Source organism: Rhinolophus sinicus, chromosome 5, assembly GCF_057876585.1.
Source record: "Rhinolophus sinicus isolate RSI-liver-muscle chromosome 5, RSI-T2T, whole genome shotgun sequence".
In the NCBI taxonomy this organism is placed as follows: domain Eukaryota; kingdom Metazoa; phylum Chordata; class Mammalia; order Chiroptera; family Rhinolophidae; genus Rhinolophus; species Rhinolophus sinicus.
The window spans coordinates 29,277,003-29,300,195 of record NC_142505.1 but is presented as its reverse complement, the minus strand read 5'-3'; the positions used below and the strand labels follow the sequence as shown (position 1 = coordinate 29,300,195).

Here is a 23,193-nt window from a genome sequence, read left to right as displayed (position 1 = left end):
CATTAAAGAAAAAAAAAAATCCTGAAAAAAAGCCAGCGGTAAAAACACCTTACCTATAGAAGAGCAAAGATAAGAATCACATCCAACTTCTCCTCAGAAACCATGAAAGCAAGAAGAGAGTGAAGAGAATCTTTAGTGTTGAGAGGAAAACCCACCAACCTGAACTCTGTACCCTGCAAAATTATCCTTCAAAAGTAAATATGGTATCAACATATAGTAAATACATATTATCCTTTCATATTAAATATAAACATGTGACTAAAAATACTAGATGAGTTCCAACATTGCAGGCAACAACTGGACAACTATGGGAGACAGCTCTTGGTGATACATTAATTTCTGACAGAACTGAGTTTTGTATTTATAAAATGGAGTGGAACAGAGGAGAGGTATAAAAATTAAGCTGGAAGAGGAATGGCTGAAAAAGCTGGAGAGCAAGTCCTGTATCATCGTGAGAACTGCCATGAGGGAAAGCAGTCCTTTTTTGCATGGCTTTAAAGACTGACATGAGTTACAAAAGTTACAAAAAGTAACAGAAGACAGTTAAAAAGCTATGACACAGGAAATCCTTTCTAATGATTTAATAGGCTCCATCTAAAATAGCAAGTGCTCCATTTCTGTAACTATGTAAGTAGAGATTGAAAACTCATCTTCAGACACACAGACTTCCTTGTCCTGGGATGGGGAAAGGCAGGATTAAATGACAGTCCCTTTCCAACTCCAAGGGCTTATAATCTGCTGTGGCTAGTGGCTTCTACCATCACTTTCATGATACTGTTGAGAAGACAGGAACAAGTAAGAGGCCTGTCCACTAGTCTAGGCCTTTGAGGAATGCTGAGCAAAGCCCATCTCCAGACTTAGGGGCCTGTTAGCCCAGCTTCCTTGTTTCTATTCTGTTCTTTTTGCCCCTCTTTTCTCCTCTCTGTTCATCTTTCTTCCCAGTCCCTTTTTTCTCTGTTCTTTTCCCTTTTCTTTCTAACATAGACTCCTTTTTTTTCCTATAATTTTCTCACCTCGATCTACTTATACTTTTATTCCACCATAAAAAAAATATAACTTATTTTAAAATTATTTTCTTAAGTACAAAAAGTAGTTGGAAAAGTAAACTGATGTCATATATATATATATATATATATATATATATATATATCCATGAGTATCTCTCTATACATATATATACACATATATGTATATGTGTGTGCGCGTGTATATATATATATATATATATATATATATATATATATATAGAGAGAGAGAGAGAGAGAGAGAGAGAGAGATTATATATATACAATAAATACGTGACTGACTTTTGGAGAGAAACAATATTCTCTTTATATTTCTGTATTTTTCTAGTCTGTTATTACTGACCTACCCTGAACGGGTTTTGATTCCTATTTATTTCATTCTCATAGACATCAGTCTTTTATTTGGAAATTTAAAACAGCTGTCAGGGTAGCAACAAAGTACTTTTCAAGATGATTCTAACAACTGAGCTAACATTCATGATGCACTGATACTTACAAATTCTGTAAGTTGAAGGCTTCAAATTCTGTCAAATGAATTTTCTAACTTTCTTTAATTCTCTATCTTTGAAGTTGAGTGCATCAAATTTGTTTTCAATGAAAGACATTTGTATCTAATTCTAATTTGCCATATTGTGAAGGTTTCTGTTACCTTAGAAAATGAACTTAACACCACATCTCAAGGAGCTCTAGGTTTTATAGGTTTTTATTCAAACTAAATGATGAAAGTTAGCTTGTATTACTTATTCCTTAGGAGTCTGACTTTCAAGTGAAACATGTTTCCTTTCAGCTATAGACTTTAATTATTTTCTATGTGGCAGGTAAATTTTTGTCAATATGATGTGAAGCAAATGGAGCAGTGCTTGTTAGGGATTAAAAGGCTGGCGCTGAGGAGTGTGTGGACATAAGCTAGGTTGTGGGGTTTACCTAACTGGACCTGAACACAATTTATGACACTCGTCACTAACATAACAAATAATAAGCAATTATGCATTAATCAAGTGTATAAAATCATTAGATAAGCTCTCCAAGATATACGATACCTATAGAAATAAACACCGAAGTTTCTATTTCTAGAGTGGTAGTTTCAATAACTTATTTTCTGACCCAATGTATCCGAGGGATACGTAGCTCTCCCCTCGGTAACTGTGGCTCCTAACAGCAGTGTCGGTGGAGGATTAGGGCCTATGGAAACACATCAGAATGGAAGCGGCTCTAATTCTGAGATGTCCACTGGTGGGGTAGTTTTGCCCTCTTCCCCTCTCTTCCCTCACTTTGAGATCATTATGTGTCTTCATAGTTAGTTGTAGAGGACACTTGAAAACTTGTACCTTGTTTCTCCCAGACTCCCACCTTTTTCTTTTTCTTTTTCTTTCCTGATTCTGATCTGTATCTTTTTACCATAATATACTGTAACGATAATAACTTTTCTGAGTTCTGTGAATCCTTCTAGTGAATCATAGAAGCTGAGGGTGGCGTTGGGGACCCTCAACAATGGAGACTAAGGGTAGACAAAAAGTTCTTAGACGTGAAACAGAATGCACTAAGCATAAAGAAAAAAACTGATAAAATTAACTTCACTGAAATAAGAATTGTTGGCTCATCAAAAGACATCATTGAGAAAATGAATAGGCAAGCAACACACTGGGAAATACAATTTGTAGTACATATATCTGACAAAGATTCCTATTCAGAATATATAAAGAATTCCTACAAACCAAGAATAAAAGACAAACAACCCATGAAAAATTGGCAAAATTTTTGAATAGCCACTTCACAAAAAAAGATATTCAAATTACCGATATGCTTAGAAAAGATGATCAACATCATTAGTAATCAGGAAAATTCAAATTAAACCACAATGAGATACCATTTTCATACCAACTAGAATGGAAAATATCCAAAGGACTGATAATAGCAGATTTGCACAAGGACGTAGAGCAATCAGAACCCCTGTATATTCCCGATGGGAGTGAAAAAAATGTATACTTATTCTTTGGTAGTTTCTTATCAAGTTAAGCATAAACCTAGCTGATAGAAAAATTCAATTTCTAAGTATTTACTCATGAGAAAGAAAAAATATATACCCACAAACAACAAGAACAAGAACAACATCAAAACAGCTGTATAAGAATGTTGATAGCAGCCTAATCTGGAAATAAGCCAGTATTTATCAGCAAGAGAAGAGATAAACAATTCATGGTATATTCATATAATGAAATACATTCTAAAGGGAGGAACTAGTGATACATGCAACAACATAGATATTCAACAACATGGATGAATTACAAAAACATGTTGAGCAAAAAGAGCTAGACACGAATTATGTGAAGCTCAAGAAATGGCAAAACTAATATATGGTAATAGAAATCAGAAAGTGGTTGCCTTGGGATGAAGCGTTGGAATGGACTATAAAGGACACGAGGGAACTCTCAGGTGTAAGAAATATTCACTCCCGATATATTGTTTTGGATGGTGGTTACATGGGCATACACAACTGACAAGCGCATGAGACGGACACTTAGGATCTGTGTATTGTAAAAATTATACATACGTTTCTGAAAAAGGAGAAAGAGCTATTTACTCTGGACTAGATAGAAGATAGTGTTAACATTTTACCTAAATTGGTTAGGAATTAACAACTCTCTTTAATACAACAGAAAGAGCACTTCAGACAAAGATATGTTTATAGTACAAAAGTATCACAAAATTACATTTATATAAAAATCAGAGTCCTTTGAAATTCTGATTAGCCAATTAACTACTAACACTGATAACCATGGACTTCTTGGCTTCATGGCTTTGGGGATATTAGCAGCCTATATTTCTTTACCATGTTTTAGCAATAAAAAACTTGTGAAAAAAATGCAGTCATTGTAAGTGAATATAATAAAGCCTAATTCAAAGTGTTGTCAACCACATAAAATGGTCATGTAAAATGGTCATACCATGTAAAATGAAAACTGTCCAAGAGAATTTTATGATGCCTTTTAGATATCCAAAACTTTCTTTATTTACCCAGGCATTAAACTAAGAGTCACTGAATACTATAAACAGCGGCAGGTACCGTGCTAGGCCCTGGGAGTATGAAGACTCTAAGATCCAGACTCTGACATCAGTATGAGTTACCCTGTATTGTGCAAGCTGGCATCCTGCACTTTCTAAGGACGTTCCTGTTAGGCCAGGCCTGGGAGGAGCACTGCAAAGCTGAGGCACATCCTGACCCCAGGGCCAGATGGAGAACTACTAGCCACCGGGCATTCTTTGGTTAACAATGGATGGGATGCGAGTACACCATGTGATATATATGTGATGTATTACAGAATTGTACACTTGAAACCTATGTAACTTTACTAACCATTGTCACCCGGTAAACTTTAATTAAAAAAAAAAAAAAAAGAATGGATGGGATGTTATCAGCTCTTAGACACAGGGAGTCCAGCGGAAACGTGGGATACAGCCTCTGAGCCCAGGAAACCTCACTGTTAGAATTTTCCTTCCCTGGAGCTTGGCTTCCTCTTAGATCCCACACAGAGGTCCTGACAAGGGGCCTTCTACAGAGGGCCTACCTGCCAGAATTATAATTCTGGAATCTTCCATCACTGATCTCAATTAAGTGGTTCAAACTAAGGTTTGACACGGGACAGAGGAAGGCTGGAATGTTAGCACAGAGAACATTATTGCTGAGCTGCTGAGTGGAGAGATCAGGAACGAGGCTTGGTTTCTTCCATCTCTACCAAGGCCTAATTTAATCAAATGAAATATCTAATTCTGGTGATATGAAACTGCTCAAGCAAGTTAAAAAAAAATCCTACAGTTGTGGAGCCTGTAAAAAGGCACCACTAGATAAAGTGACATGCTCTTGAGGCACTGTTGATAACTCAGGTGCCATTACTTCATCACCTCTGAAAAGCAGAAAGAATTACACATTTTGAGAAATTGTGTTGTGTCATTTTCGAAACAGAAAATCCATGAATGTTCTGGAGTAAACAAGGTACAGTGTATGTGATTCTATGTTTAGTATGAGAGATTGCAGTATTTAAAAACTATAAAATTCTATTCTATGACTACTCAGTTGGGCGTCACAGTAGTCAGATTCCTAAATAAATTAGACGCGTCTTTCTGAAGACTGGTCACCATATAGAAATAATCGGCTTCCTAGGCTTCATTATATGAGCCCACTGCATGTTCACAGTAGGACTAGATGTTGACACACGAGCCTACTTTACCTCAGCTACCATGATCATCGCTATCCCCACTAGAGTAAAAGTCTTTAGTTGACTAGCAACTCTGCATGGAGGAAACATTAAAGGATCACCTGCTATACTATGAGCCCTTGGCTTCATTTTCCTATTCACTGTAGGGGGCCTAACCGGGATCGTCCTAGCTAACTCATCATTGGACATTGTACTCCATGACACATACTATGTCGTAGCGCATTTCCACTATGTCCTATCCCTAGGAGCCGTATTCGCCATTATAGGCAGCTTCCCACTATTCACAGGTTATATGTTAGACACAACCTGAGCAAAAATCCACTTCCTCATCATATTCGTAGGGGTCAACATGACCTTCTTCCCTCAACACTTTTTAGGCCTATCTGGAATACCACGACGATACTCCGACTATCCAGATGCCTACACAACATGAAACACAGTATCCTCTATAGGATCATCCATCTCACTCACAGCAGTAATTTATAGTATGAGAAGCTTTCGCGTCAAAACGAGAAGTATCAACAGTAGAACTTACAACAACCTACCTCGAGTGAATGCACGCATGTCCCCCACCTTACCACACATTCGAAGAGCCCACCTACATAAACCCAAAATAAGAAAGGAAGGAATCGAACCCCTTTGTATTGGTTTCAAGCCAACATCATATAGCCAACATCGTTATGTCTTTCTCTACCAGAGAGATATTAGTAAAATTTACATAACTTTGTCAAAGTTAAATTATAGGTTAAAACCCTTTATATCTCCATGGCGTACACCTTTCAATTAGGCTTCCAAGATGCCACATCACCCATCAGAGAAGAACTACTATATTTCCATGACCACACACTAATGATTGTTTTCCTAATTAGCTCCCTAGTGCTATACATTATCTCACTCATGCTAACAACCAGCCTTACTCACACCAGCACAATGGATGCACAAGAAGTAGAAACGATCTCCCAGCCATCATCCTCATTATAATCGCCCATATATATATATATATATATATATATATATATATATATATATATATATATATATATGGTGACCAGTCTTCAGAAAGACATGTCTAATTTATTATATATATGGCTGCAATTTCTGGTTATTAAAATTGGAGCAAGATTTGAGTATTAAATTGTTGTTCTGAGCTGAAAAGTTAAATGAATAAGAAAATGTCAATTCCCATTTTTAAAAAGAAATTTGCAAGTAAGTAAAATCAGAGCACAGTGAATATTACCCACACACGTAATAGGAAAATCCACTACTAAAATACCTAGGCACTTGCTTTTAAAGACTTAATTACAGCAATCCATGGTAAAGCAGGGAAGAGAAATCAGGCTTCTTGATTTCTAGAGATATTCTTATCCATGAAATCACATGTCATCTTTGCATCCTCGTCCCTTATTTGGGTAGGCAACACAAATAGAAGTCCATTGCTATCGATGGAGCAGGTATTGCTTCCCTGTGTGCAGGGGGCTGGCTATTTGGTGTCTATGCTCTATTTCCTGATCAGTGCAGGGGTCCCCCCGGGAGTATACACATCCCCACTATCTGTCTGGCTGCTCAATGACAGCCTCAATGCATTAACACTTTAATAGCCTCTAAACAGCTGAGAAAGTAGTTGCAAGGCTAATTGTGGCTGAAAGGCTTCTGGTAAAAGCATCTTAGGACTTAAACAGCTAAATGGGGACTTAACCAAAGGTTTCACAGCTACAGTGGTTTGGAACATGGATAAAAGTAGTGACACGATAACAAACTTCTAAGGAATAAGGGCTACATATAGAATTGGAAGAATTCTTGGACAAGATCATCAAGTTTGTCTCAACTTATACTCCCTCAACTGGTGACTAAGTGCATCCATGCGTCTTCACCAGTGCAATTTTGTTCATTCATTCACTCATTTGTTCACTTTAAACCACTTTATTAAGGTACAACTGACATCTGTGAAACCACCACCACAATCTACACCATAAGCGTATCTATTACATCCAAAAGTTTCCTCCAGCCGCCTTTATTTATTTTTTGTGATAACACTTAATTAATTAATGCCAGGCATTATGTGGTAAGACAAAATGCCTGCCCTCAGGGGGCTTAGGTTTCAGTGGGGAAGGTGGGGAGACAGGTGACAGATACGTACATAAATGAAGTATATAACTTTAGTTAGTAATGAATGCTACAAACAAAATAAGATTGGGCAGTGGGGTAGAGAGTGATTCGGGGAGGAGAAGACAATAGAGAGGTTAAGAGTGGCCTCTGCCATGATTGCTTGGGCTGAGCCTTAAATCATGCAGATGCAAGGGGAGATGAGGATGGCAGGAGTGCTGCAGGAAGAGGGAAGAGTTAAGTGCAAAGGACCCAGCAAAGTGCAAGTAAGGGAGTGAAGAGAAGGGGAGAGCAGAAGGAGAGAAAGGTCAAAGAGAGAGGGCAGGGGCGCAGGAGGAAGACCGGCTTATCAAGGGTGACAGGGAGCCTTTGGAGGGGTTTAAGTGGGGCTGTGATGGAATCTGCTGTAGACTGAGAGTTCTCTGGACATTGTGTGAAAAGTAATCTGGTGGGTGGGGGGGCAGAGAAGGTAAGGAAGAAAAGCAGGGACTCCAGTTAGAAAGAGTTTGTATGAAGGAAGTACCTAAAATCAATATAAGTTATTGATTGTTCTGTTAAATATACCAAAACTAAACACTTGACATACAGGAAGGAAATACAAATGACTCGACTGTATGATTCCTGAGGGTAGGGATTTTTGTCTGGTTTCCTCACTGTGGATCTTGAATGCCTAGAATAATGAGTCTGGCACTCATTAAAATTTGGCTAAATAAAATAAACAAAGTGACCATATGGAATAGCCTTTTACTTGTGAGACAAGAATCAGGTGAAATGAACATTCAGAAAAGGGCTTCAGAGAAGCCTCAAGGGCTATAAATCTGGTCTCATAATTACAAAGTACATCAAGATATGAGACAGATTTCAATCAAGGATAGGTAATTTACAAATAACATTACACTAAAACAGGGTTCAAAATATAAGTTTAAATTTAGGCACTTTCTTGTCAAGTTCTTCTCACCCTTTAGACTATGAATTTCTATGTGGAGGGATTATGTCTTCTTTTCAATTCTCCAAGTAAGAGCAGAACACATTGTGTATGCATACTCCATAAATGTATATTTAGGTTGTTGGAATCCTCCTGAAGAAAACCTAGCACATAGGCAAAATGCTTCAAGAAGAAAATTTGGACAACTTGGCAGCATTTATCATTACTAACATTTTAGTCTCCCAGAGTAAAGTTTGAAATTACATTCTAATTTGCGATAGTTCTGGTTTGACAAGTTAACTCTTGAGACATCTGAGTACAGTATTATGAAAGAACAAAACTGTTCATCAACCCTTTATGCCAATGTTAATTTCTTTTAAAAGTAGGATTTTAATGTTTTTTTATTCCTACAGTGACCCTTAAAATTTCTATGTATGTAATCACAAATGCACACACAAGATGCATTTATAAGCTTATTGTGCAGTTCTAAAGACAGTTGGGAAACTCAATTTTAATTTTGTTACTGAAATAATTTAAAAATATATCATAGAACTGCCTCTTTTCAATCAACAGCAAGGATCTAGAAAGAGATTATACAAGTAGGCACAATTTATTCAGGTTTATTAGTGTTAGAAAAATGAAGTTGCCTAACTTTAAATTGTAACCAGTATTCTTATATTTATTTATATTTCATCTCATCACTGACATCAATATATATCATTTTCTTATGCCTTTAAAACCACTTGGATAATTTATTTAACAAAGATCCATTATATGCATTAACTATTGATATGTTACAATCTGGAAAATAATTTTCAGCAAATGTGTAGTATTTCCTGATGATCTCTGAGAGTATGTTTATGACTTACAACTTTCATCGGAGAAAGAGGACTTACCGGCTTTTATTCATGAGATCTGCTCCCCGTGCTTTGTAATAATCTAAATTTGGATGGAACTGATAAGTCACAGGTCTTGGATTTCTCTACAGAAAAAAAAAAGAAATTAAAATGTATAAAGCTGTTTAAATTACACATTAACATATGAAAGGACAAAGCGATTGTTTTATGTTTTTTCAGAAAAAAGATACATATAATAATGTTTAATACCTAGTGAGGTTGGGTTTTGCTTTTATTGTTGTTTTGCCTTAAATGATCATAGTCCTAAAGACTGGAATTGTTTTAATATATTTTTCTTTGTCTCATAGTGCACATAGATTTGTTCCTGTCCTTAGATTTATTTTTGATTTCAATCACTATCAATATGACTTTCCAAAAATACAATCAGATAAAATGACAACAAAACTGGAAAATTGTATGAGTTGTAACACGAGCACAGTCTATGCTTACGGGCTGAGCGGTACAAAGTGTCAAGAAAGCTGCATTTGGGAGGAATTTCTCAGTAAGAATCTGTTACTTTGTGATACCCAGAATGCTAAATATGCCCACTAGATGGCACACCGAGTCTTTCTTCTCCTAAAATGAATAAACTACTTCAAGTATTCAGCAATTCTTCTAAAGTTGGCAATTTCTGTCATCTCTTCTTATATACGAGTTTAATAAGTGCCCAGGTAGTGGAAACATTCGCAGGGTACCATCACAATACAAAAGCAAATTGACCAATGCGCATTTTCATAAAAGCAGTAAGAATACACTGTCCTTTCTGGCATTTAATATCATTTATAAACACTGCAGAAATGTCCTTGAATCATAGGTTGGGTGCGTCTATTTAAATATGTTGCTACTAATTTAATGTGTCTATTATTTAAATATATCAAATTCCTCATAGCCGAAGAAAAATGAGACAAATACACTTCTAGTTTATAAAAGTGTAACATGTTAATAAAGCATAACTTAAATGAATACCATCATCTCTAAAATGTTATATATATATTTCATTTAGAAGTTAAAAAATTATAAATAAATGTGTTCTAATGCTCAACTGAGTGTCTAATTCAAGTTAATATACTAGGATTTTGAACCAGAGCATGCCCTATCCTTTGAGAGCTCTAGCTAGACACAGAAAAGCTGCATTTTTATCTTAATAGAAAATTACCAATATGTTTTGATATCAATCTTTGGAGATGTAATCCCAAGACACTGATATATTTGCATGTAGGCGGGGGTATATAATTGCTAAGGTTAAATAGTTTGAAATTCATCAAGCTAACAAGCTGCATCTTAATGGCCATCATGGACCTTTTCTTTTTCTGCTGAAAAGAGAATATTTACACAGCTCAACCCTTTCAAATCTCTTCCAAGTCAGCCCCAATCATCTAACAAAAATGACAATCCCTTGATTTAGCTCCAGCTACTACTCCACTGGTTTGGTATTCAACACAGTTCTACAATAATCAAATCTGAATTGCCTTGATGAAGATAACTGATGCTTCCATGACTACCATACTATTAAGTCTAACTGTGCAACTTTTCTCTCTCTAGGAATTACATAGGTTTCCTCGTGGTAGCTGATAGCAACCTGGACCCAAGTATAATGGGAAAATAAAATAGAGGTTAAAGCATCGGCAGGTTGTCAGTGGCATTCAGGATTTATTTTAAAAATTAACTTTCACAGGACTATCACTCATGACTAATTTTGCTCTTTATTCTCAATACCTGGAAATGCATTTTGTTTTTGCTAATATAAAAGACTTCTCTTCTCTGATTCCAACAAAATAATAAAGGATTATGTTACTTTTTTTTGCTCTAAAAGAATGAAAGGGGACTGCATGGGGCAATTTCTTGAAACATCTTTATAAAGAAATGACAAGCAATTCAAGACACGAAGTGCTGATCTATCTAAGCACTTAAAGCCATTATTAGGAATAATGATCTAACTTGAACATATGAATGAGGCTCAAGTATTGCTTTCACGGAGGCCTATTTAAATTCCTGGGAGACTTACTAGTATCAAAGGGAAGAGGCAATTTAAAGTACCACTATACCAGACGGAAAAAAGGAATCAAAAGATGATGTTGAAAAACAGCATTTCAAATCTAAGAAAATAAAATCAGAGGTTACAGTAGAAAGTTATTCAATAGGGTTTTCCACCTGAGATGATGAGGCTGTTACTAAAACATGAGTATGTAGCCACACAGGTCTGGGCCAACACTGTCCAACAGAAATACAACGTGGGTCATGAATGCAAGGTTCATATGCTTGCATTAAGAATTTTCTAGCAACCACATTAAAAGAAAAAAGAAACGTGTGTGTATTTAAACTTAATATTTTATTTAATTCAGCATGTCCAAAATATTGTCATTTTAACATGTAATCAATATAAAAATACTATTGAGATAGTTCACATTCTCTGTTTTGTAGAAAGCCTTTGAAATCCAGTGTGTATTTTATACTTATAGTGCATTTCAACTTGGACGAGTCACACTTGCAGTGCTCAGTCATTAAACGCGGCTGTAATGGCCAGCACAAAACGAAAGATGGAAACCAATGTGTGGCTTAAAAATCAGCATGTATAGACATGAACACAAATACTTCTATATACTAAGATTCAGTACTGACAGTTCTTCAACATACCTATAATTCTCCTCTAAATTTTAATTACTCTCTTTTTATCTCTTCTGAATCAAATTTTAAAAAGTCAAGAAAATCTGGAACAGTATCTTTTCACACAACTATGCACCAAAATGATAACAGTTGTTTCCTTAGGGGGATGAGATTAAATGAGCAGAATCCTAACTTTATGCAACCGAAATATGTTAAAAGACGAACTTGCTTTTCTTATTTTAAAGGATATTTTCCAAATACAATTTTATAGAAATATAATAGTTCTGATTTTTAATTTTTAAACTTCTGGAATTTCCTCTAAAATACAGGACCCACTAGAATTCTACATATGTAAAACTCTGTATGTAAGAAAGACCAGACCACGTAACAGTTGTAATTTCTCATTGTACAGGACACAATGTGTCTTCAATTTTAATATCATGCCTTTGCCTGGATTGGAACAATTAATAATTATTTTAAACCCACTTTTTACACGGTCATTATTCCAGCTATTATAAGCTTTTCCACACCAACGTACATTTTTAAAAAACTTTTTGTTTTGCTGAATTTTTATTCGATAGAAAAATAGCAAAATGGTATTCATAACTTAAATTGGTCTGTGTACAGAGGAATATCAATTATGTTCCATGATCCGGAAGTCTATGTAATTATAGATGAAAATGCAGAAATCACAAATTCAGTCTACCCTGGGTTTACCATGCGTTTCCTAGACCAACACGGATGGACTTGAAATAAATCTACAGGACTGCAGCTAGTTAACTTCCCAAGTAGCGCTCAATTCTTCTCTGTTAACAAGCTGTTACAGCTCTTCTAAAAGCTTTGTCTTCAGCATGTTATTTTATGGCAATGTAAGAAGAATGCTGAAAATCCCACCCATGGCATAGACAAGCTGAATTTTGGGGATGTACCTTAAAGCCTTGCGGACTAAATGACTTACAGAAGCAGAATAGATAACGGTAGAAATAATTATGCTACAGGGAACTATATGGAAAAACAAAACAAAACAAAACCTAACCCCTGCTGTACTTCTGAATTTCAAAACCATTTTTGTTAACTTGGCATGACCACAAAATCAATTTACAAATAGTGCTGACATGACACCAATCAATGTGAGGGATAAAACTGACTGACATCTATCTAAGCTGTTCTAGCTAACGTTCTTCACTTCTAGGTCTATATTACGATAGAAGTAGTAATAGTAAGCTGCTCCTTAATGTAATTTCAGGTAAAACACTCTGTCCCTCACTGTGTGACTTTTGATGGGGGCCTGCTCCCCGCTGCTCTACTGTGTAATGGAAGTCTGTACATCAGCATATAGCCCTCTAACCTCCTACCACCCTTACCCCCTTCATGCTATTTCAGGATTTTCAGTTCCAATTCAGTTTGTCGTGGTAGTATACAAATATTTAAATGCCAACCACACTAAGCACAACTAACTACAAGATGTTACAAGAAGTAAAATTAACTACATGACAGTGTGTGACAATTTTCCCTGTTCTGAGCCTGGTGAGATCAAACTCATCTAACAAAGGTCACTACAAACAGTACTTTCTAGATTGACCCCCTTACTCCTATGCCTCACTTGTAGATGATTATCTCCTTTTGAATCATTATATGGAGACTCCAGAAGGAAAAAAAAAATCCTTAAGTACTCAGAGTGTTTTGAACAGCACAGCTTTTCTAAGGGCTGGCTATTTATAAACACAGGCACAACTGAAAAGAGCGAAAGAAAAGCCATTCCAGTGATCCCTGTTCTAATTTATGAATGTATCAGTAGGAGCTAAAGAAGCCTTAAAGCTATACGTTAAAAACAAAGGGACTGGGCTAAATATAACACCCTCCCCATTCTGAGACCCAGGATGCCAGGCGGTGAGGCAGGGGATGAGGAGTCAGGGGGGCTCCTGCTCGGGTCCCTGCTCTACTCACCACTAGCGGAGCCTCTATGAGGAGTAATTACACTCCTAGCGCTAGTTTCCTCATAGGCAAAACTGTGCTAAGGATTAAATGAGACAATGAGTGTTCAGTGGATAGCACAGTACCGGGCTTTTGATGAAAACTCAATGAAATGGAAGCTACGATGACCTTGTGATTCCACTGAGCACTGACAAACAGACCTTTAATCTGAGAGCAGAGTTTTAAGTTATTAAACTTAAAATCCATGACAACAAATAGGAAGACAAAGTGATGCTTCCTATGCCTCACAATCATACTTAAATTTAGGATAGATTCTTCTAAACAACACATTTTTAAAAAGCAAACACACATATTTTGGAAAATATATCATGCGCACTGGATCTCATATATGGGAAGAAAGACTGTCTTATTTCTCAGAATATGAACAATTTTTAAATTTTTTAAAAAATTGTAAAACCATCCTATGCCATTAATGCACATTTGTTTGCCAGCTTATTATGTACAATAGTTGAAGTGATTTCCTTCAATATATCCAAATTATTATAATTTCTATAGTTTATCGGTCATGATTTTTACATTAAATTAAACTGATACAGTTCCTGTAGCACTTGCTTAATAGAAAAGATTGATTTATAATATTATATATGTTTGGCATGAAAAAAATAAAATATGTGACAAATGAAGAATTACTTAGTTTTCTGTCTCCTAATATTTCGCTACCAACCCTTAATTTTTAGCATGCCAGATTAGAAAAGGGGAAAAAATAAAGCTCAGGAGAAACAGCACTGTAAAAACATGTCTAACGCTTCTCTTTGATGAAAAATGAGACTCTTATTTTAGTGAATATGTTATTGCTTCAATGCTGGGGGAAAGCAACCATCATTAGAAAAACGAATTGCTCAGCTGTTTATAAGCAAAAAGCTCTGGGGGAATTTCTCAGGACCCCAAAGGCAAAGCATTACAGGGTTATGAAAACATATGTTGCAGGTGTTTTAGGGGAGACAGGTGGGCAAACCTCCGCCATGGAAGAGGAGTTAGTTTAATACGCTGTAACGGAAACGAGATAACCTAAATGCATCCAAGTACAGAGATGCCAGGGCACCAGTGTCCTGGAGCTGGAGAGCAAAACTCTCCCTAAAATAATTACCTTGTTAGTGCCAAGCAAACAGAATTCTCCCCTTCTTATAGTTTTATAGAAAACAAACACTGCCGATTACTTTTTTACAAAAAAACTAAAGGTATTTTAAACCTGGAACAAAGAACAGCCTGAAATAGCGATAATTATCCAAAAAAGATAAGGATGAAGTATTGTTGCCTTTATTTAAACAAATATTCCTAAGGAGACAGTTTGTTGTAATATCCCCTCTTTGGTTCACTAGGCAACATTAGATTTATCATAATTCTCCTAAAGCCTAAGATATTTCTATATTAAAATGCTAATTTTGTCTTTTCTTTTGCCTGTAATTAAAGCTGGGAAAATCTATGATGTGATATTCACTGATTGGTAGTGGGTCCACAAGGTCTCACCATGTCTGTTTCTTGTCGCCACATACTGCCCTCGTCATTAAAATCAGATACAGAAACACAGTGGATCAAAAGGGCAGACACTGTAATCCTAAATGCTCATAAAACTCTCATTTAAAAAATAAACTCTCATTTAATATATATATATTAAGTGGTATTATCTGGATATTGTAATCAAACCTAGGCTTGTATTTTATTTTCTTCTTCATTTATCCAAGAGTTGATTTTGTTTTTATATTACTTGTTGTTGAGACAATACTCATTTTGCTACAGTTAGGCATAAGAGTATATGGAGCCATACCTTCCTTGTCCAAACCACTTTTTCTTTATTTTTTAAACAACCAATACCATACATGAAATGTCAAATATTTCATAAAAATAAGCTCACAAAACATCAGATTTGGAAAATTAAACCTAGTTTGATTTTTTTACAATATTAAAATATCCAAAATGTAGATACAAAGCATTCATCAGTCTAACATAGATCTTTACTAAAAAAAAGCAAAAGAAAGTCTTTGTAACAAGGTTGTGAATTAGAATATTATTTTAGTACCAGTTTTAAAATGACCTCTGGTTTATAGACTATTAATTTCTATTTTGACAGGAAGTACATATTACAAATACTAAGTATTAAGAATCTTAGAGCAATGGACAGAAAAATTCAGGTAATTCTAATTTTTGCATCTACAGATTAAAACTTATAAAAAAGCAAAATTTAAAAGGCCTAAAAAAGTTTTTTTTAAAAAGGAAGCAAAAATTTGTTAATTGGGTAAAGACAGACAAAACCTCTGAACCCATGCCAGCCTCATTTTACGTACTGAATAAGCCCAGTTCCCTAATGTGACATCCCCATCCATACCCTGGCAAGCCGAGATCTCAGATGGCAGGGAAGCATTTTAAACCACCTGTGCGTTATGCTTTACTGTAGCTTCACACAATAAATAGATACCAAAAGAGAAATAAAATTTTTTCTTTTTTCTAATGTATTTATATTTTTTGAATTTAGCATGCAGGAAGATGCTAGATTTACATATCCCCATATATATATATATATATATGGAAAATAACTTAGTTTGATACAATTTCTTTGTTACTAACACTGGTCTTCAAAATACTCCTTTTAGATGGTTGGCTCTTTTCAGCAGTACCGAACTCTTTACCTTTTCTCTTCAATTCTCTTAATTTAATGTAAGCAGAACAGGGAGGGGTGGGAGTGGGCGAGAAGCCTTACTTCAATGGTGTAAAGAAATATGGAAACCCATTAGTCTTTTCCTAAGACTGGTTCTCAAACTTCAATGATGTAAAGGAAAAAAGGAAAGAGGAGATATCAAAAAATGTTCCTAAATGTTTCAATTTAGGAAACAGACTTAAACTAAAATCTTTGATAGAAAATTATCATTTTAATTTTTTATCTTTAGAAATTTAAAAATCAATTTAAATAATCATCAAAATAGGAACAATTTAAAAGTTATTTTAGGACATTTGAATCGCCAAGAATAAATCTATGTAACCCCATGGGACCAAGAAGCCTGGTTTGAGAAATTCTGCTCCCATCTTTTTTTCCCTACCTGCTTCCCTTTCATTACCTGTGTTTGTAATTGCCAAGGCAACAAAAACTAAGCTCCTGAAAACTGAGGCCTAGTAAAAGGAAGCCATGCACAGCTGCACTTCAAATGCAATTTTTTTTTTTCCAAATGCAATTTTGAGGGTAATTTCAATGATAAAACATCTTGGAATTAAAAATTCATTTATTATATAAATCCACTCTTACTAAGGTCGTACACTTACACTGTGATTTTAGTGATGCTTTCTAGTATAAAATAAAGTATCAGAACTGAACTTTGAAATGTCTAAGTGAAGAGAGAAGTCTGAAAGCAAACATAAATAACACACAAATCAGAGTTCTATTTTCCTGAATGAGAATATCTCTACTTAGGAAAGTGTGTCAAGTTAGACCACCAAGATCACTGAGAAGAGTCCCTATAGATGGACTCTAGCCTTTCTCGATTTTTTCAATTCTAGATTTCACGTGTCATTATAAAAAAGAACACTGATAATCAGGTGTTAATTTCTCTAAAGAGTAGTGTCACAAAATATCTTCTTTTTAATCAATAACTTTTGATACATCTCAGCCTTACAATCAAAGCCCCCTGAAATATCTGGGGATAATAACTAGCACATCAATTGCATACTGTTCATACAATATCTATACTAGGGGTCCTTAATTTTTTTGTGTGCCATGGACTACTCTGCTTCCTGTGAAGACTTTGGCCTCCTTTTCGGAATGTTTTTCTATGCATAAAATAAAATACATAAGGTTATAAAGGAAATCAATTATAATGAGATACTGTAATCGAAACATTGAACAAATTTGTAACAGAAGTGCATGCTTTTATATTAATGTATTAAAAAGATATAGTGGCTGGTCTAATTATTACAATTCAGAAGTAGTGATAATTGTAAAAATGGTTATTTCAAAATATCTTCATCAACTTGAATGCAATAGAAAATGTCTGTGATTGCTATGAGTGAAAATGTTTCACGTGCTGCTAATAACGCTGCAGTTTGTTGCCTTCATCGTATTTGATACAAATACTAAATTTTAGTAAGGGTTCAGTGAAAATAAAGATGTAAATCCCCCCCCCCCCACGCGCCAAGTTCTTAGACTCTTAAGACACCCCCTCCCCCCTGAATTCCATCCACAGACCTTTTGGGGGCCTGTGGCCTTTTCTCAGAAACCTGAAAGGTGGTTTTGGATACAGATTTCCTCTTGGGAAGGTAGGGTCTTATGGGTACCTCTGTACTAGTTCATTAACCCTTTTGCTGTAGAAATGTGTGCAGGGGTGATAGTCAAAATATAAACAACTACTATAACACAGACAGCTTATAACACAGATAGCTGCCAATCAGGGCTGATAGGCACCCTGGGAGGAAATGCCTGAGACCCCCTGCTGTGCTGGGCTTTAACCCTTCAGATGCCAAATTTCTATACTTACTGATACAGCTGTAACACCAGCCGAATGCCAGGCCTGAACATAAATCATATTTTGGGGTAGAGTATGTTTAGACATAAAGGTTTCACCCTGGATAGCATCCAGTACTTTCTCTGAATGAATGAGCAGTGTGGCTACTTGGAAGCTGAGGATGAGGATGATGGAGGCACGCTCAATTACAGTGAAGCAAGCTGTCTGCTTCTGGAGACGCCCACTCTTTCTGTGCAACTTCTCTGAGGGGGTCTCATTGCTGTGGGGCAACTGAGGGCAGCCGATTTGTACAGGGACGCTCCCCTGAGTGGGGCTCTCCACTCTCCACTTTTAATTTTTTTAGAAGTAACTACACTTTCTTAGTCTGCAGCCAGAAATGCTTCAAGAAATTAACTTTCTTCTAAGAGGTCATTTTTTTTGAAGAATCAAATCAGTTAGTTGGGGTCCAAGATTCCTCTGGTTGTAACTTTGAAGCAGTGAGAATAAATAGTGCTGCATACATTGTAGTGATTCCAAAATAAGGGTGAGAAGGGGTTAATAATCACCCTGTCTAGGTGAAGAGGAATCTTTGGAGGCCATTCCTTTTCCAGTAGTTATTCTGTGTGGAAGCACAGACCACTTATTTCCCGGTGGACAATGCATTTAAAACACCCTCAAGAGAGATGACTTATTAAATGAAAGGCGGGGAAAGTAATGTATAGAACAGCATGCAAAGTATAATTCTTTTTATGTAAATATTTTTAAAAAAGAAATAGTTTGCAGAAACTGACAAGATGATCTTAAAATTTATATGGGAATGGAAGTGACTCAGAATAGCTAAAATTATCTTGAAAAGGATAAACAGAGTTGGTGGATTCATAATTCTGATTTCAAAAGCGACAGTAATCATGACAGTGTGGTACATTGGGGACAAACATATAGGTCAATGGAATAAAACTGACAGTCCAGAAACCCTCACATTTACGGTTAATTAATTTTTGACAAAAGGGCAAGATAATTCAATGGGGGTAAGAATAGTCCATTCAACAAACACAACTGGATATCCACATGCAAAGGAACAAATTTGGGCCCCTACCTCACACTACACAAAAAATTAACTCAAAGTGGATCATAGACCGAAATGAAGAGCTAAAACTATCAAATTCAGAAGAAAACAGAGGAGTAAATCTTTGTAATCTTGGGTTAGCAATGATTTGCTAGATATGACATGAAAATATGAGTGATAAAAGAGAGAAGACTGATTAGTTGGACGTCATCAAAATTTAAAACATTTTGTGCTTCAAAGGACACTGTCAAGAAAGTGAAAAGATGACCCACAGATGAGAGAAAATATTTGCAAATCATATATCAGATAAGAGTCTTGTACCCAGGATATATAAAGAACTCTTATCCCACTCAACAATAAAATAACAAATAACCCAATTAAAAATGGGCAAAGGATCCGAAGAAACATTTCTCCAAAGAACATGTACAAAGGGCCCATAAGCACATGAAAAGATGTTCAACATCATTGGTCATCAGGGAAATGTAAGTGAAAACCACAGTGAGATACCATTTCATATCTATTAGAATGGCTATAATAAAAATGACAGATATAACAATTTTGGCAAAAATGTAGAGAAATTTGAGTCCTCATACATTGCTGGTGGAATGTAAAATGGTGCAACTACTTTGCAGAACAGTTTGGCAGTTCCTCAAAATGTTGAGTGTAGGGTTACCACATGACCAAGTAATTCCACTGCTAGGTATGCATCCAGGAGAAATAAAAACATATGTCCACACAAAAATTTGCACAGGAAATGTTCATAGCAGCATTATTCATAATAACTACAAAGTAGAAACAACCCAAAAGTCTAAAAAACTGACGAATGGATAAACAAAATGTGGTATATCCATAATGGAATATTATTTGGCAATAAAAATCAACGAAGTATTGATATGTAGATGGACCTCAAAAACATTATGCTAAATTAAAGAAGCCAGTCACCAAAAAAACACATGCTGTATGATCCCATTTACACAAAATATATCCAGGAAAGGCAAATCTATATATAAAGAAATTAGATTAGTGGTTGGGATGGGGAGAGTTTTAGGTGAAGGGGAGAAAAGTAGAGTATGACTGCTAATGAGCATAAGGGTTCTTTCTGGGACGGTAACCATGTTTTAACATTAGATTATGTTGATGGTTGTACATCTCTGTAGTAAGAACCGCTGAATTGTATGCTTTAATGAGTGAATTTTTATTGTATGCAAATTATATCTTAAGCTCTTAAAAACAAGAAATATCACATGTGCTGGTAAATGCACACTTTTTTGTTTTGTTTTCTTTTGTTTTCTCCTGGGAGGAGAAAAGGACTGATGCAGGTGAAAGGAGACTGGATAGAGACTTTTGTTTTTCTTACTTTGTACTTTTTATACTGTTGTAATTTCCTTATCATATGTCTTATTATTCCACTTCCATCTGCCCATCAGTGAAAGTTATCTCCACAAGGGGCTTTTGGGCAGGGACCATTTCTGATTTCCTCTCTATATTTCTATGCACTAAATGAAAAATAAAATTTAACTCTTAAACGCTACCTAAAATACAAGATTAAAAAGTATTTTATATCCTTCTCAGCTTGGTTTTTATGCTCATTATATAGGTTATGTAGGTATGCAAAATACTTCACAATTCTGGATGCACTTGTAACTCTTTTATCAAAACTCTGTTATATTGTTATGCTTACTTTGTTTAGTCAACCTTTTTGACCTCTTATAGAACTGGCTCTTTCCACATAGGCCTTTGACAATCTAGGAGTTCAGATGCCATAAGGCTAAACTTTGAAAGTCACCTAGAAGTTTTAATTCGCACCAACTGCAGGATTTTGTGACAAACTAACACATATAAAAACACCACACATGAAGGGACTCTCACAGCTATGGTGGTACCTCTCTGTGATCTTCTAAATATAACCTTGGTTTCAATCCTTCTTGTCCAATTCTTTCTATATTAATCCCTCCACTATTACCTCTCTGCATAAAAACTCCTAAATCTCCATTTCTGGCACAGTGTTTCCCCGAAAATAAGACCTAGCCACATAATCAACTCTAATGCGTCTTTTGGAGCAAAAATTAATATAAGACCTGGTATTATTTATATTACATTATATTACAATATATTATACCTGGGATATTATAGTAAAATAAGACCAGGTCTTATATTAATTTTTACTCCAAAAGACGCATTAGAGCTGATGGTCCAGCTGGGTCTTATTTTTGGGGAAACACGGTACCAACATTTCAGACTGCATCTTAGATAGAATCCTAGACCCAGGACAGGACATGAAAAACCTAGGGCTGAGAAAGTTCTTTCATTCTCTCTCCTCTGTGATTCCTGTGACAAGCTCACACTGCTGCTTGACCCTGGGCCTCACTGCAGTTCAGACTGGTCTTAACTTTGCCTTGACCATTGCAGGTCTCTAATCTCATTCCCCTCTAATCCATACACATAATGCCATCATAAGCACCTTCCAAAAATTTAAGCGTAATATTTTTACTTCCCCATCTCCATTCTGAATTAGGTCTCCATTGCCAATCAAGTAAATTTGCAATTTCTTAGCTATTCAAGGAGCTCCATGATCTGGGCCCTAAAATACTTCGCATATCACTCCCTATGTACACCTCACATTTCATTCATAACTCTCTATGGACATGTCTCCAGTCTTTAGGTAAGCGGTTCCCTCAGAGCATAATCATGACTCTCTGCTCAGTGCAACGCTTCTCATTCTTAGCTCACATACTACCTCCTGCATGAAGCTTTTTGGGAACTTCTAGTTACTCTACTACCTCCTCCATTCTGACAGCATGCTAATTTCAAGTTAATTCTGCATTTATTTCATCTTGCCTTGCATTATAAGCTGTGTACATGTCTGTCTTTCACAGAGAGTAGAAGTTCACTGGGGGCCGACCCCTGTGCAGATCACTGCTTGCATCTTCTGTCTTTAGCAGAACGCCTGGCACATGGTATGTGCTTAAGGACTGTCTATGAACTAGGTGAACAGAACTGCCAGACTCTGGGCTTTTAAAAAAAAACAGCTGCAGAGAGGTAGGGTGAAAAGAATCATCTGACCGGCAGGTATGTAGCTGTAATGGAAGGCTCGGAGAAGACACTTCGTAAACGCCCACACAGGTCCTTTCCTCGGTAAGAGATGGGCCTGGGCCACAGGTGCTGCCATCACGCCCATTTCAGAAGAAGCTCCAAAAAGGCCAACTGGCAATAAGCGTGACCTCATACTGCTCTCAGAGTTTTTCTGAATGAACAGAATTATGTACTATCACGATGAGAATTCAGGTAACAAAAATGGAAAGAAGTCCAGTGAGGAGTCACAAAAGCAGCCTATTCTAACGGGGGAAATCGGTAAGCAGAGTGCACAAGGGCTGGCCATCACCATCGGACGACCCCTGCTCGATGGGTTGTCTCATAAAAGAGCAGCTGGCTGAGTAGATGTGGATGGCACCTTGCTTTAGAAAGTGAAACGCAGGAGATATAATTAACGTTTCTTAATTGAGTTGAACTTCTAACAGGCAGTAGACTGATCTTATTTTGCTTTATTTTGTGGTGTGATATTGGTTTTGTCTGTCTGGGTGTTCATAGGAGTTTTACTAGGAAACTATGAGAAGCTATATCCCCTTTTAAAACCAAGAAGTGCTATTTAACCTGGATGGAAAGGAAGGTTGTGAAGTTGACAGTTGGAAAGGGGCAGAAAGAGCCATCCAAGTAAAGAGAAGAGAACACAGAGCTGAGGTGAAGATAATATGTAAAGAATTGCCCTTCTGTCTCCATTCATCCATGAATCCTCCGTCTGAGTATTACCTATGTGTCAGGCCCTGTGCTGGGTACCAGTGGTACAACGATGGCACAACAGTCATGACCCTACTCTCAGGGAGCTCACACTAGAGGATGCGATGAGCAAAGAATACACATCAGTGTAAGACTGAGTTTGT

The 23,193-nt window shown here is 36.3% G+C and overlaps 1 protein-coding gene across 2 annotated transcripts in view; it reads right to left on the bottom strand.

The window, feature by feature from the left end:
* TBC1D5 (TBC1 domain family member 5) overlaps positions 1-23,193 on the bottom strand; it is a 490,620-nt gene that overhangs the window by 72,356 nt on the left and 395,071 nt on the right. For both annotated transcript variants that reach the window (XM_019726007.3, XM_074312797.2), the window contains exon 17: positions 9,164-9,249. In XM_019726007.3, coding sequence (XP_019581566.3) covers positions 9,164-9,249 — 86 coding nt within the window. The remainder of the gene's footprint in view (positions 1-9,163; positions 9,250-23,193) is intronic.